The sequence below is a fragment of the Vigna unguiculata genome, chromosome 6 (assembly GCF_037176805.1).
Source record: "Vigna unguiculata cultivar grain cowpea cultivar isolate G323 ecotype 2 chromosome 6, ASM3717680v1, whole genome shotgun sequence".
NCBI classification, from domain to species: Eukaryota; Viridiplantae; Streptophyta; class Magnoliopsida; order Fabales; family Fabaceae; genus Vigna; species Vigna unguiculata.
In genome coordinates this window covers 38,595,021-38,607,844 of record NC_140797.1, presented here as the reverse complement: position 1 = coordinate 38,607,844, position 12,824 = coordinate 38,595,021, and the positions used below count along the sequence as shown (strand labels likewise).

At 31.3% G+C, this 12,824-nt stretch overlaps 2 protein-coding genes and 1 non-coding gene across 5 annotated transcripts; all 3 read left to right on the top strand.

Moving 5' to 3' along the window:
- The first annotated feature begins 3,969 nt into the window (after positions 1 to 3,969).
- TRNAA-CGC (transfer RNA alanine (anticodon CGC)) lies at positions 3,970 to 4,042 on the top strand. The gene has a single exon. It is a non-coding gene; the product is annotated as a tRNA-Ala (tRNA).
- A 2,852-nt stretch (positions 4,043 to 6,894) lies between these two features.
- LOC114187326 (phosphoglycerate mutase-like protein AT74) lies at positions 6,895 to 8,818 on the top strand. Its single transcript, XM_028075545.2, has 2 exons — positions 6,895 to 7,484; positions 8,067 to 8,818. Exons 1-2 carry the CDS (start codon positions 7,031 to 7,033, stop codon positions 8,492 to 8,494), a joined length of 882 nt encoding a protein of 293 aa, XP_027931346.1. The 5' UTR covers positions 6,895 to 7,030; the 3' UTR covers positions 8,495 to 8,818.
- A 1,724-nt stretch (positions 8,819 to 10,542) lies between these two features.
- On the top strand, positions 10,543 to 12,600 carry LOC114187403 (uncharacterized). 3 transcript variants are annotated; one of them, XM_028075655.2, is made up of 4 exons: positions 10,543 to 10,980; positions 11,096 to 11,376; positions 12,006 to 12,029; positions 12,168 to 12,600. In XM_028075655.2, the coding sequence occupies exons 2-4, from the start codon at positions 11,166 to 11,168 to the stop codon at positions 12,482 to 12,484; spliced, it is 552 nt and encodes a 183-aa protein (XP_027931456.2). In that variant the 5' UTR covers positions 10,543 to 10,980; positions 11,096 to 11,165; the 3' UTR covers positions 12,485 to 12,600. The 3 variants fall into 3 exon arrangements, with proteins under 3 accessions (XP_027931456.2, XP_085530836.1, XP_027931455.2); XM_028075654.2 differs by having other exon boundaries at positions 10,544 to 10,980; positions 11,081 to 11,376; XM_085674710.1 differs by having other exon boundaries at positions 10,543 to 11,376.
- The last annotated feature ends 224 nt before the right edge of the window (positions 12,601 to 12,824 follow it).

The following is a 12,824-nucleotide window of genomic DNA, read 5'->3' as shown; positions in this document are numbered from 1 at the left end:
TAGTGCGTGATTTCGTGATTTCCCAACAGTGGTATCAGAACTGAGGTTCTGACCAAGGGTTTCTAAGGGAGGAAGAGGAGCAGTTTGACATACTGACCAGTATCAACCTCCTTTGAAGAAGAGAGTGGAGTTCATGTGTGGTGAGATGCTCCCAGATCTACGAAGGAGGTCGGCTTACAAATTTGTGTTGTTGTGTCTAGTAGACTACGATGTTTGATAATGTTGGATCTGCATGGTGAGTGTGGAGCTCGAAATGTCCAATGGTGGTATTTTGCATGACTCACGCGATGCTTCGTCAACAAGGTTGCGTCGTTGTGTTGTGGCAGTGTCGTGGCTTGACCAAGGTGGCGTTATGATGGATTCCCCTTTAATATTAGTGAATTGTTAGTGACAATGATGTGAAAGTTGCCGACAACGAGTCTGATGTGCAAGGCGGTGATGGTCGATGATGGGGAAAGATTGTCATTGGCAGTGAGTCCGTGCAGATCCCCAGTGACAAGAGTGGTTCAAGCAGATCTGTTGGATCACTAGTAGCAAGAGTGGTTCAAGCATATATGTTGGTGGTGTGTCAAATGTTTGTTTCATAGCATGTGAGACTTTTGGTGAAGGGAGGATATGTTGGTTCTCAAGTGGGTATTCACCAAAGTCCCACATCGAGTAATACGAAGAAGAGAGCAGTAGAAAAATACTATAAAAGTAAAGAGTTGGTTTTAGAGTTGTAACCACAACTCAATAGGTCTCTTGGGTGTATGAGGGGCTTGGGTAGTTGTGTGTGATTGGAAGGTTTGTAATTTTTGTCAGAAAAATTGCACTATGAAGGGTTTGCAATTTTGGTCCACAAAAATTGTACTATGAAGAGTTTGCAGTTTTGGTCCATAAAAAATTGTATGAAGGTTTGCAGTTTTTGCCAGAAAAATTGCACTTGGGTGATAATATACTTCTTGTTGAGTGGTGGTGTCGAACGTTAAATTTCCTGTGTGCTTTTATTTATTTTTCTGCTTTTATTTATTTTTCTGCTTTTATTTGTGGATGTGCTTCCGCTTGAAGAAATTATTATTTTTAGTGTGTAATTTCTCAACAAAAACTATACCCAAAATTGGTGTCAATGTGTTGTTTCAATGTTGAATGTGTTGTCTCAGTGTTGAAGCTCCTACTGCTTAACCATGGAGGGAACGCATGGTCTGCTAGGAATGTTGAGTTTTGCATTTGGGAGTGAATGCATGGGGAGTTGGAATCGATTATAGGAGGAGGGAATTGATTCCTCACTATGTAAAAGGGACATGGAATGAATTTTGTGTGTAATGGTGTAAGCCTGGAATTGATTATGGATGTGTAAAGTAGAGGCTGGAACCAATTTTTGAAGTGTTAAAAAGGCGGGAGAATCGATTATGGGAGTTGTGGAATTGATTCCATTGGTGTTGGAATTGATTATGGGTTTCACACAGTCGATTTTTGAGGCGTTAAAAGTTGTTTATGAGATGTTAAAATCGATATCTTTGGGCCTTTTAATTGATTATGCGATCTGTGTGGTACCAAGGAAAATGAACACTAATAGAATTTTATTTAATTTCATTTAGGTTTAAGAATATATATTAAATTATAATTTAGATAAAGTAAATTTAATTAATATAGTTTATTATATTTACATCTTAATTATTTGAATATAAATAATTTGAATTACCTTATTCATTATTTTATTTTGAGTTTATATCGGTGTAAAATGTTATGTTAATCATGATTATGTTTAGATTTATCTTACCTTTAATATATATATATATATATATATATATATATATATATATATATATATATATATATATATATATATATATATATATATATATATATATATATATAAAAGGTGGGAGACATGGAACGAGAAGAAGAGTTTTCATATGTTAATAATGAAGATGAAGATTTTATAGACAATGTCGTAGTTGTGCAAAATTTTAAAGATCGAATCGATGAACTTTGTGTTAAATAACTTTTCATAACTGTTCAGTTTTATTTATTGGGTATCTATAAATGTAATTAACTGTTTTTTCAAAACTTATTTCTATTTACCAGGACAATTTTTTTTCTTATGTGTTAAACTTAATTAACAATTTACTATGTCTCACATTCTATGAACTTAGTTTTCTACCATATGCAATGTTATTACGATTTAATATCATTTTATAAACTGTCAACATCATAATTACTCATACAAATTCCTTCTATTCATAAATTATTTTACTTTTTTATTTTTTTATTACAAATAACAAATTTAGTTTCATTTTAATATATATACTACAATTTATATCACATTTTATTATAAGGATAAATTGATAACATATTTTTATCAATTCAAATATATTTTTATAATATATCACATTCATCAAATCATTCATAAATTTTTACGAATTTATTCAAACCTCATCATTTATTCCTTCAAATCTTCTAATCTAAACAACTCTACGATCAATTCTATGTTTCCATGAATCTATCTATTCACTTTTTCTCAAATCCTCTCTCCAATCCAAACACTATCGATATATTTTATATATGAATTATTTTTACTTTAAATACTAATTAACTTTTACTTTAAATTTAATATTTACTAAATCAACTATATAGTTTAAATTTTTAAATGAAGTTACTATTCTTACTTATTTTAGTTAAAGTCTTTTAAAGTCTTTTAATTTTTTTCTGGTGATCAACACTTTTTACCGCAACAATTATTATCTTTTGTATGACATGCAATAGTAATATGGAAAAGATATGATATTAATTACTATTGAATACACATAATCTTACGACAAGAGAATCTAAATTACTCCTCCTGGGAAGTAGAACCCAGGGGATTAACATAAAAATAAACTGGTTAATTTATTATGTACTTAATTTGCAAGAAAAATTACCAATAATAGATCATATAAATGAAACTTATTTAGGCTATTATAAAGAATATCACGTGTATAGTTAACAAATATTTATAATATTTTTAAAGTTAACTCACTACTCTAATTCGTTATAGTTATGTTATGATTTAAGAGTGGTATTTTTAACAAACCAGCTGCCGGAAACAAAAAAACTTTATATATCGAAACAAAAGAGAAGGATAAATAATTATTAGAGGTTTAAATGGTTATATTATCAATTTTATATTTTCGACTCATTTTGTCTAATTTCTTATATTTCAATAAATTAATTTATTTTTATATATCGAAAAAAAAAATTGTCAAGACTATGATAGAATGTCCATAGATTATATGCTGAACCAAACTTTCAACATAGCAAACATTTTTTTTATATAAAAATAATTGATTGTGTTGCATGATAAATTGATTACCATTATTTTAAATTTGCCCATAGATTAGGAATAGCATATGTAATCAATTATACATTAACACTGAATTATAATTATACAATAATCAACAATTTATCAAATGATTCCTATGGTAATGAATATATTAACTAATTATCAAAAGGTTATTTAAATTTAATAAGAAATATTGTTTTTTTTTAAGTCTAGAGCTACATTAATATTCGGAAGAAGATTTTTGCTATGAATAATAATCAAGCCTATGATAGAATGTCTAGGGAAATATGTCTATTATCTCTACCCATCAAAATAGTGAACATGATATCAAATTGTCACAAGAAATATATATATATATATATATATAATAAATTTGAAGTACATTACATTTGTTAAAAGATATTTATAAAAAAAAAACATTTGTTTATGAAACAATTGTAAACGTAGAAAAATGTGCAAGCTAAGTGTGATCTAAGCAGGCTTTATTTATTATCTTATGTGCTGAGGATTTTTTATGACTTACTTACCTTACTTATAAACATTTAAAATGAAATAAATATTATACATAACATATTGATTTCAATCAAAATTTCCGAATTAAAAATTGTTCTCCATTTTAATGTTCGTAATACATAACATGTTTAGAATAATCAGCTAAATTTCATCAAGGGGACGTAGCTCATATGGTAGAGCGCTTGTTTCGCATACAGGAGGTACGGGGTTCGATTCCCCGCGTTTCCAAGTTTTTTAAAAATTAAATAAAGTAACATTTTTTTTAATTTGAAGGATCTCTTTTTGACTATCTTTTCAATAAAGCTTTCTAAGAAAATAAGATAAATACAAGTTATACAAAAAAATATTTTATACATTTTTATGCGTAAATTAGTTTTTGGTGGAGTTTAAGTGTATTTTAAATATTACATCTTATAAAAGTGTACAAGTTAATTAAAATATAAAGTTATGTTTTTTAATGGCAAAGTTACAAACACTGTTTATTTTTCTAATAAACGGAAAGTCGATCATTAATATTTGTAATTGGTATAGTAAATGGTATTAAATTTAATGGTTGTTCAGTAAAAAAATTCCATGAACAACTGAATGTATCTCTAACTCATCAATAGAATATTTTTCACCATACTAATTCTGTGCACTTATTGTACATGTTTTAATGTTGTTAGTCACAATCAACATTCTTCAAAAATACTACAACTTTTTTGGTAGAATATTAAATATGGTGAAATGGATCTAATGTATATAATTATGTCGGGTTTATGATTTATGGTTATAGATTTTATTTTGAATAATGTATGTATAAATTAACTCTTCTTACTTCTCAATATTTTTTTTAATAATAATATTTTAACTCACTTTTAATTTATCACTTCAATCATTTTTATAATTATTTATTTTAATTTTTCTAATAATATAATATAATAATAAAAAATAATTGAAATGATAAATTAAAAACAGATCAAAATATTATTATCCATCTTTTATACTCATAATATATCTTTTAGGTTTCCAAACGGTATACTGCTGTACACAATTTACAATAACAGATTAAAAAAAATATATACCGAAGTTTAGAGTTAGACGTGCTTAACTACGCACTTTAAGAATTGGCAGGTTAAAAAAATATACAGAAATTTAGGATAAATTGTGCTTATTTACTTTAACATTCATTATACATATAATATGTGAACTACAAAGATGACTTCAATTTTTTTTTTCAGTCCAAATTCGTGTACATAAGCATGCCTTTAGTTACTAATGTTTTTTTTAATTAAAAGTGGACGACTTCTGCTTAATTTTTTTAACTGAAGTCACTCCTTTGATTATCGACTTTTGTATTGGATTTCTTTTTTTTACCAACAAATTAACATAAAATCACCGACTTTAGAATTGCCCACCATAAATCTATTTCTGTTATTAAAAAAATGCTATGCACGTTCTAAGCACGATTGGTTATGTTTTGTACTCGCTAGAAGTGTGTATAAGGTGAATGGTTCACTATAATAAAAATGTGACCGGACTTAAAATAAGTTTTTTCTTTTTTCGTTTTTCATTTATTGGAACTGAAACTTTCTTTTCATGCTAAGTCTAATCGTAGCACCTGTATTTGGATCATGACACTACAAAGCTACTCTTTTTAAGTGTATAAAGTTGAATTTAATATTGTAAAACTGCCTACTGCACTGCATGCTAACATAAGTGAGGTTTTCTAACAAAATGAGTTTGGTGAAGTCGTGTGCTTTCCTAACGAAATTAGGTTGATAAAGTTGTGTGTTCGTGTAACATAACACGACTTCTAATTAAAAAATAAATAAATTAGAAGTTGTTTTCATTGCTTCAGACTTTAGTATCCAAGGACATGCTCTTTACATGACTTTTTATTTTGAGAATTGAAATTCGAACTCATCTTTGTAACCCACAACTTCTTCAAAATAAATGTAAAAATCATATTAATTGGACACGAATTACCCCAAACTGTATAATTTTTTAAAAGAATAATTATATTATAATTTTAATATTTTTACTTTCATTTTTTATTTTCTAACACAGTTTAATATAAATTATTGATTAATGTATTAATATATTTCTAAAAAAAAATAATAATAACTCGTACTAAATCACGAAGTATAATAATAGTATAATTTTCTTCTTTAAATTCTTTTACACCATTTAGGTAAAAAAAAAAAAAAAGCCAACATTTAAGTAAAATCACATTCACCCTCGTATATCCTCACCTATGCAAAGATCTTCTCTCTCTTCCATCTTCAAATCTTCTCCCTCAAACATGTCCAAATCAACCGAAACAAACAACTATGTCACTCGCTTTCACTTTCTTGCCAATAGTAAACTCCATAAAGTGAACCTAAATACACCAAACTCTTCATTATTAGTTTTAAATAAGTCGTACTTGAATCTTATTTGAATTTTGAATTTTAAGCGATTGAATAATTAATTGTATAACATCATTCTATTATAAATCTCCTTATTAATCAATAAATATACTTTCTTTTATTAACGAAAATACTATTTAAACATTTCAACATAATATTTCAACCTTCCCAAACAAGTGATATAAAACATGTACAATTGATTCTATAAATTAAAGAAGTATAAACTCATTAATGATAATAAACTATTAATCTATATATACATGCATATAAATTGAGATTTGAAAATTCATCTTATTTGTTAGTTTTGATAAATAAAGTACATATATTTTGACATATTTCAAAAGCCTTTGCTAATGAAACGAGCATTTCATAAGAAACTCCTATATGAACATGTTAAAGATCTTAAAATTAAGATTCGAATCTTACACAGGACTTTGACTCTTAAAAAAATCATGTTAAGATATGAACATTCTAGACATCGAGTGAGAAAATAACTATTAAATTGTAACATGGCGAGAGCATTGAAGAACAATAAGATCACAAAAAAAACTTAATTTATAATTTTACAATATTTAACATTTAATTTTGTTATAATTACAACAACTTAAAATGAATATTTAATTATAGAAAATAAAATAAAGCAAGAGTAAATGATTCGATGTGAAAGAGAGCCCAGTGAAAGAAGTGGTGAGTATCTTGGTTGCAAAAGAATAGAAGAACAAAAGTGGTTGAGGAGAATTGAATGGTAAGAAGAAAATGAAACATAATTTGGGGATTAGGCAGTGAAAGTTAGGGAAGAGTAATAAAACAAAAGCAGTGTGGGGAAATGAGGGAGAGGGATGGTCACAGAGCAGTGTTACCGAAGAGAATAATTCTGGTGCGTCACGGGGAATCGCAGGGGAACAACGACCCCGCAGCATACGACACAACGCCGGACCCTAAGATCCAGTTGACAACGCAAGGCATTGCACAGGCGCGACTCGCCGGGGCGCGCATGCGCCACCTTATCGCTGGCGGAGACTCCACCAATTGGCGCGTCTACTTCTACGTCTCTCCCTACGCTCGCACCCGATCCACGCTCCGGGAGATTGGTCGCTCCTTCTCCAAGAAGCGCGTCATCGGAGTCAGGGAAGAGTGCCGCATACGCGAACAGGACTTCGGCAACTTCCAGGTGCAGGAACACATGAACGTCATCAAGGAGACTCGACAACGCTTCGGCAGATTCTTCTATCGGTTTCCAGAAGGAGAATCCGCCGCCGACGTCTTCGATCGCGTTTCCAGTACGCTCTCTCTCTCTCTTGCTCTTTCTCTCTTCTGTCGCAAATCAAAATTGAATGTTTCTCGTCGTTTCCTGGGATTAACTACATTTTTCGCAATAGTTAGGGCTGAATGTATAGATAGAATAGGAATTATTGATTAAATGTTCGAAGACAATAATTTGGTAAATAGGCTAAGCATTTCGGAGGTTATTTGTTTGGATTGAGCAAAAGAGATTAAATGAGTTCGGATGAAATGGATTGGAATGAAATACAGGTTTCACTGTCAATTGATTCGAAATCAATTAGTAGTAGGTTGTGATAGAATTACGTGTATATTTATTTATTGGATGGTGGTGTCGGTACATGAAATGTGAAGATGTTTCATTATTACTTAGTGTGATTCTTGATTTTAAATCTAAAGAATAGTTGGTTTGTACTTGTGTGCACACTGGAAATGGAAATTTTATTTTAATTGTAAGATGCATGTTTGAATAAACTAGATTGATTATAGTTAAATTTTAAACGTTCAAATTGTGATTGCTTTTTTGGTTGAAAGATGCTAAGGAGACATTATGATTTCAGACATATTGTGTTGTTTTGTAGGTTTCCTAGAATCTCTGTGGAGGGATGTTGACATGAACAGACTTAATCACAATCCTTCTGATGATCTGAATTTAATAATTGTGTCACATGGAGTGGCATCTCGTGTTTTCATGATGAAGTGGTTCAAGTGGACAGTTGAACAGTTTGAGCTTCTGAGAAATCTTGAAAACGGTGAGTTCCGCGTGCTACAGTTGGGGAGTGGTGGAGAGTACAGTTTGGCAGTTCATCACGCAGACGAAGAACTGCTTGAGTGGGGTCTCTCTCCTGATATGATAGCTGATCAGAAATGGCGAGCCTGTGCCAACAAGGGTGAGGGGAACGATCGATGTTCCTGGTACCTTGATTCTTTTTTCGATCCTCTTCCTGACTCTGATGATGACAATGTGGATAAACTTGACGAGACAAATTCTTTAACTGTGCATTCATAGTGTGCCTAGCTAGCTTCTTGGTTTGGGTTTCGTAGTTAGCATTCATTGGACAGTAGGTCATTATTTGTTTGAAGAATGAAAATTTCATTTCCAATACAGAGGGAAGTTAAGAAGGGAAAGGACAAGGTGATTAATGGGTGTTCCTTCTTAGTTAGCTGCTCTAATCATTCATTCATCATCATAAGCTTGGCATTCGATTGTAAGGAATGGTGGTTTTGTGAATGCATAATGAATGGTTGCTTTGTGAATGCATAATGAATGCACAATGCATGCATAATATGAATGGTTGTTTCGTGAATGCATAATGAATGGTTGCTTTGAGAATGCATAGTGAATGCATAACGCATGCATAATATGAATGCATCACGACAGAATTTAGGAGAGCCTAATATACATTGTTTCTCGACTTTGTACTCACTTTTTGATTCTTGCTGTTTGTGAATATTGGATATCATTCTGGATTTTCATGATGTGAAAAATTCTTCTGGATTTGTACTGGTTTATACATTTTTATGTTGAATATACCTATAAATCATGTAGAACAGGGTTGTGTGAAAAATAAAAATTGGACACTAAGAATCAATTTGACAGAAAAAGAAAGAATTGCAAATGAGCCAGTCCTATGATATTTGCACAACATAAACACTTGCCATTTTTTTAAGTATATCTTGCAGTTTAAAAATGTATGTGAATAAAATACTAAAATTATTTAAAATTTAATGGTATATTAATGATAACTAATTATGATTTTAATATTGACATGGAATTGTAATTCTTCTATCCATTTAATTGCTGAGTCTCACTGGGGCCGGTTTTATTTTCTTCTATACAAGTAGAACGAACTACTACCAGGCATCATTTGAACACGACATTTATTACTTTTCTGTTTTCCTTTTATGTATGTAGAATGATAATAATGTACAGATGGAAGCATATACTTAGTATTTGTATTTATTAAATATATGTATGACTTCGTAAAATTTGTTTAATTCATAATAAGTATGTAAAGTATTTGACAGTTAATGAATATAAACCATATTAAAATAGCTCATTTCATTGATTTTTATCTTTCTTTTTAGGTTTTTATACAGAAACCCTTGAAAATAGAATTTACTTTTAAAAAGTATTGATAACAAAGGCAGAAAAGTTGGCCGGTGGACTTAATGAAGATTCCAAATAGATAAAGTAAAAATGAATTGAATAGGATGTTCTTCTGATACGTGGTTTCTGCTTAGGTTTTAGGGGTAGAAAAAAGTGATTAGGTGGCGGTGTTCAATAAATGCTTTTCAATACTTGCTTGTTCCGATCTCACCATCAAATTAGATTCTTCCATCAACTTTGTATTACATTTAAGTTCGTTGTTCACACATTAATTAGTTGCTCCAGTGTTGGCATCGGTGTCCATTATTTGATACTCCTACAATAATAAAGAGTATTTAATAGATTATTTGATACTCCAACAATAGTAAAGGATATTTGTTAGATGGATTAAAATTAAAAACAGATCAAAAAATAAAACATACCGAGTTTTCATTGGATTTTTTTAAATCAAAATTAAAGAGTCAAACCAAACAATTTATTGTATTTAAATATAAACATTGTATATTTAAAATTAATTAACTACTAATAAACATGTTCATAAATATGGATTTATAATATGACCACAATATATTTACATTCATAAAAAAATATAATATAATTTGAATTATAATTTTTAACTATAATATTTATTTATAGTTTGTTTTCCCTCCGATTTAAGATGTTAATCTTTTAACTAACCAATCCTTAAACAAACATGGTACTGTGAAGAAAACCTACAACGTTCGATTTGCCTTTGTCTTTATCGTAACACCCCGAAAAAATTTTGCAGCCCTGCACGTGCAACACAGACCAAGTGGAAGGTATCTATCTGAGTAGCAACAAAGAATCTTTCAGTTGAACCGTTCCAAAATTACAGGGCACATACGGTTGTTTAATCACTTCGGTTTAAAGTCATATACGAGTGTTGTTGAGAGTAACCAAACGGGGCATAACAAAACATAACCTACCAACTACTAAACTCTTCCTTATTGGTGTTAACGCAATGTTTCAAAATGTCAAGGTTACCGTTCTCATTTAAACAAACGAACCAACCCAATCATTAAAGCAACCTTCTTGATTATCCTAAAGCCGCAACAACACTACCACTCTTTTTCTTTCTCATTATTATGCAATTTCTTCCCCACTCTTCAGCACCAAATTCCCGTTTGCAAACCCTATAAAGACACCATCTTTACACTTTTCCGGGATCTGGGTCGGGTCTCCTTTAATTTTCCCGAAAGACAAAGTAGACGGTGACGGTGTCTTCCACTCACTTTGAAAAAGGAGAGAGACTATGTGATGTGTGATAGTTCATCAAACTGAAGTGTTTCTCTGTCAATCATTGCGTTCTGCAGTCAAATTCAGCGTCTATGATCTCGTTTTGTAAAATTTTCCGCTTGTTAAAGGTCTTCTTCTCTCGCAACTTCACAAAGTCACACTCTTTATTTATCGCAGTATCCAACAAAGTGTTGTTTGTTCCTTACTTGCTATTTCTCACTGACCCAGATCTTGAAATGGCAGTGTGAGTGTCGTCGCATTGTTGCATGAGCCATATATAAAGAATTGTTGAAGTTACTTTCTGGGTTTTGTAATGAGGGTGTGGAGGGTTCACCTACCAGAGCAAAAGCTTTGTCCTCATGGTGTTTTTAGGTGGGTTTTGGTTTGGATGAGTGTGTGTTTGTTTGTGTTCATGGTTGGTCCACCGTCTCGGTCGCTGGTGAAGAAGAGTGCATCTCCTCAACTTTCTTGTCCTCGTTGTGATTGTTACTGCTCTTCAGCGGAATTTCTGCTCGATCCTCTGGGTGAGTGAAGTTTCCATTTTTAGTTACTGTGTAATGTAGCAGTTTTGGTTTTGAAGTCCAAAAAAGAAAGAACTTTGATTTGATGCAATGACAAGAAAAAGACAGAAGTAACCCTTGTGTGTTTGAAAATGGAAAATGGAAAATGGAAAATGGTGCGGGCATAGAGAATAGGTATCGCAATTAGTTAGCATTTATTGTTTCCAGTGCTGCGCTATTCTGAATCTGGAATTGCCACATCTGCAACAATTTGCAGAGGAACTGGCTTCTGCACTTTGTAACCTTTTTTGAAAAAAATCATCAGAAAAATGTGTATCTTTAATAATGTAGAAAGCTAAACTTTTGTTATTTCTGCTATTTCATCCATACATCAATGGGTAATCTTGAAAGCTTGGATCTACCTTTGGTCTTAAAAGGGAAGAACCAAAGAAAATTGGGGAATTAGGTTTACCTAATATTAAGCCTACTGCCATAACTGTAGTTTGTGTTGCCACATATTTAGTTAGACATGGTGGGAAGTATTAGTTTCCAGTTTTAGTTATCCTTGTGCTAATTAGTATTTATATATATGGTGTTGACATTCTTTAAATACATTGGTTTATTTCTCAACCATGTTTTTTTCACTTTTGCAGGACTTGCCAATGGCTCGGTTTCTGGTAACTTCATCTCTTGCATTTCTACTACTTGTTGAAATGTTTCAAAAACAATTTGCTTTATTATTTACTTTGATGCATCAAGGCTTTAATTTTTAATATCAAATTTGACTCATGCATGCCATGAAATTGCAAGTGTAGATTGTGGGAAACATGATTCAGTTTTGAATGAGGAAATGAAGAAGGATCTGCTGGCAATGCTATCTGAGGAGCTAAATTTGCAGAAAGTGGTGGCCAACGAGAGCTTGGAACACACGAAAAGGTTAGTAATGGATGCCAGGAATAGCTTTTCACAGTACCAGAAGGAAGCAGAAAAGTGCAACATTGGAATGGAAACTTGTGAAGAAGCAAGGCAGAGGGCAGAGGCTGAGCTCGTTGAAGAACGAAGGCTCACAACACTGTGGGAAAATCGAGCTCGTGAATATGGGTGGAGTGACAGAACAAACATAAGGAGTTAACCATCATTAGCTAATGATAATTGTAACATAGCTTTCATAGCCAACACACTGGTTTTTTGAGATGATTTCAGAAAGAATTTAAATTTTCTAATGGATTTTTCTATATTATTCCTCGACTATGTTTTTGACATATATTATTGATTACTGATTTTAAAATTTTAAAATATATTAAAAAGATTTTTAAAGTAATAATATAATTTAGGTAGAGGACGGCATAAACAAATCCAGTATATACTCTGACTTTTTCATAACCGTCTTCTATTCCATTGAAAGCAAGTTTAGTGTTACTTCATCCTTGTTTAGCTCATTTTTTTTCATAAATTGATCACTAAAGAAGTCC

Coding starts and splice junctions, on each gene's coding strand:
- LOC114187326 (XM_028075545.2), top strand. CDS start 7,031: ATGAGGGAGAGGGATGGTCACAGAGCAGTGTTACCGAAGAGAATAATT. Junction 7,485..8,066: donor CGTCTTCGATCGCGTTTCCA/GTACGCTCTCTC, acceptor GTTGTTTTGTAG/GTTTCCTAGAATCTCTGTGG.
- LOC114187403 (XM_028075655.2), top strand. CDS start 11,166: ATGAGGGTGTGGAGGGTTCACCTACCAGAGCAAAAGCTTTGTCCTCAT. Junction 11,377..12,005: donor ATTTCTGCTCGATCCTCTGG/GTGAGTGAAGTT, acceptor TCACTTTTGCAG/GACTTGCCAATGGCTCGGTT. Junction 12,030..12,167: donor TGCCAATGGCTCGGTTTCTG/GTAACTTCATCT, acceptor TTGCAAGTGTAG/ATTGTGGGAAACATGATTCA.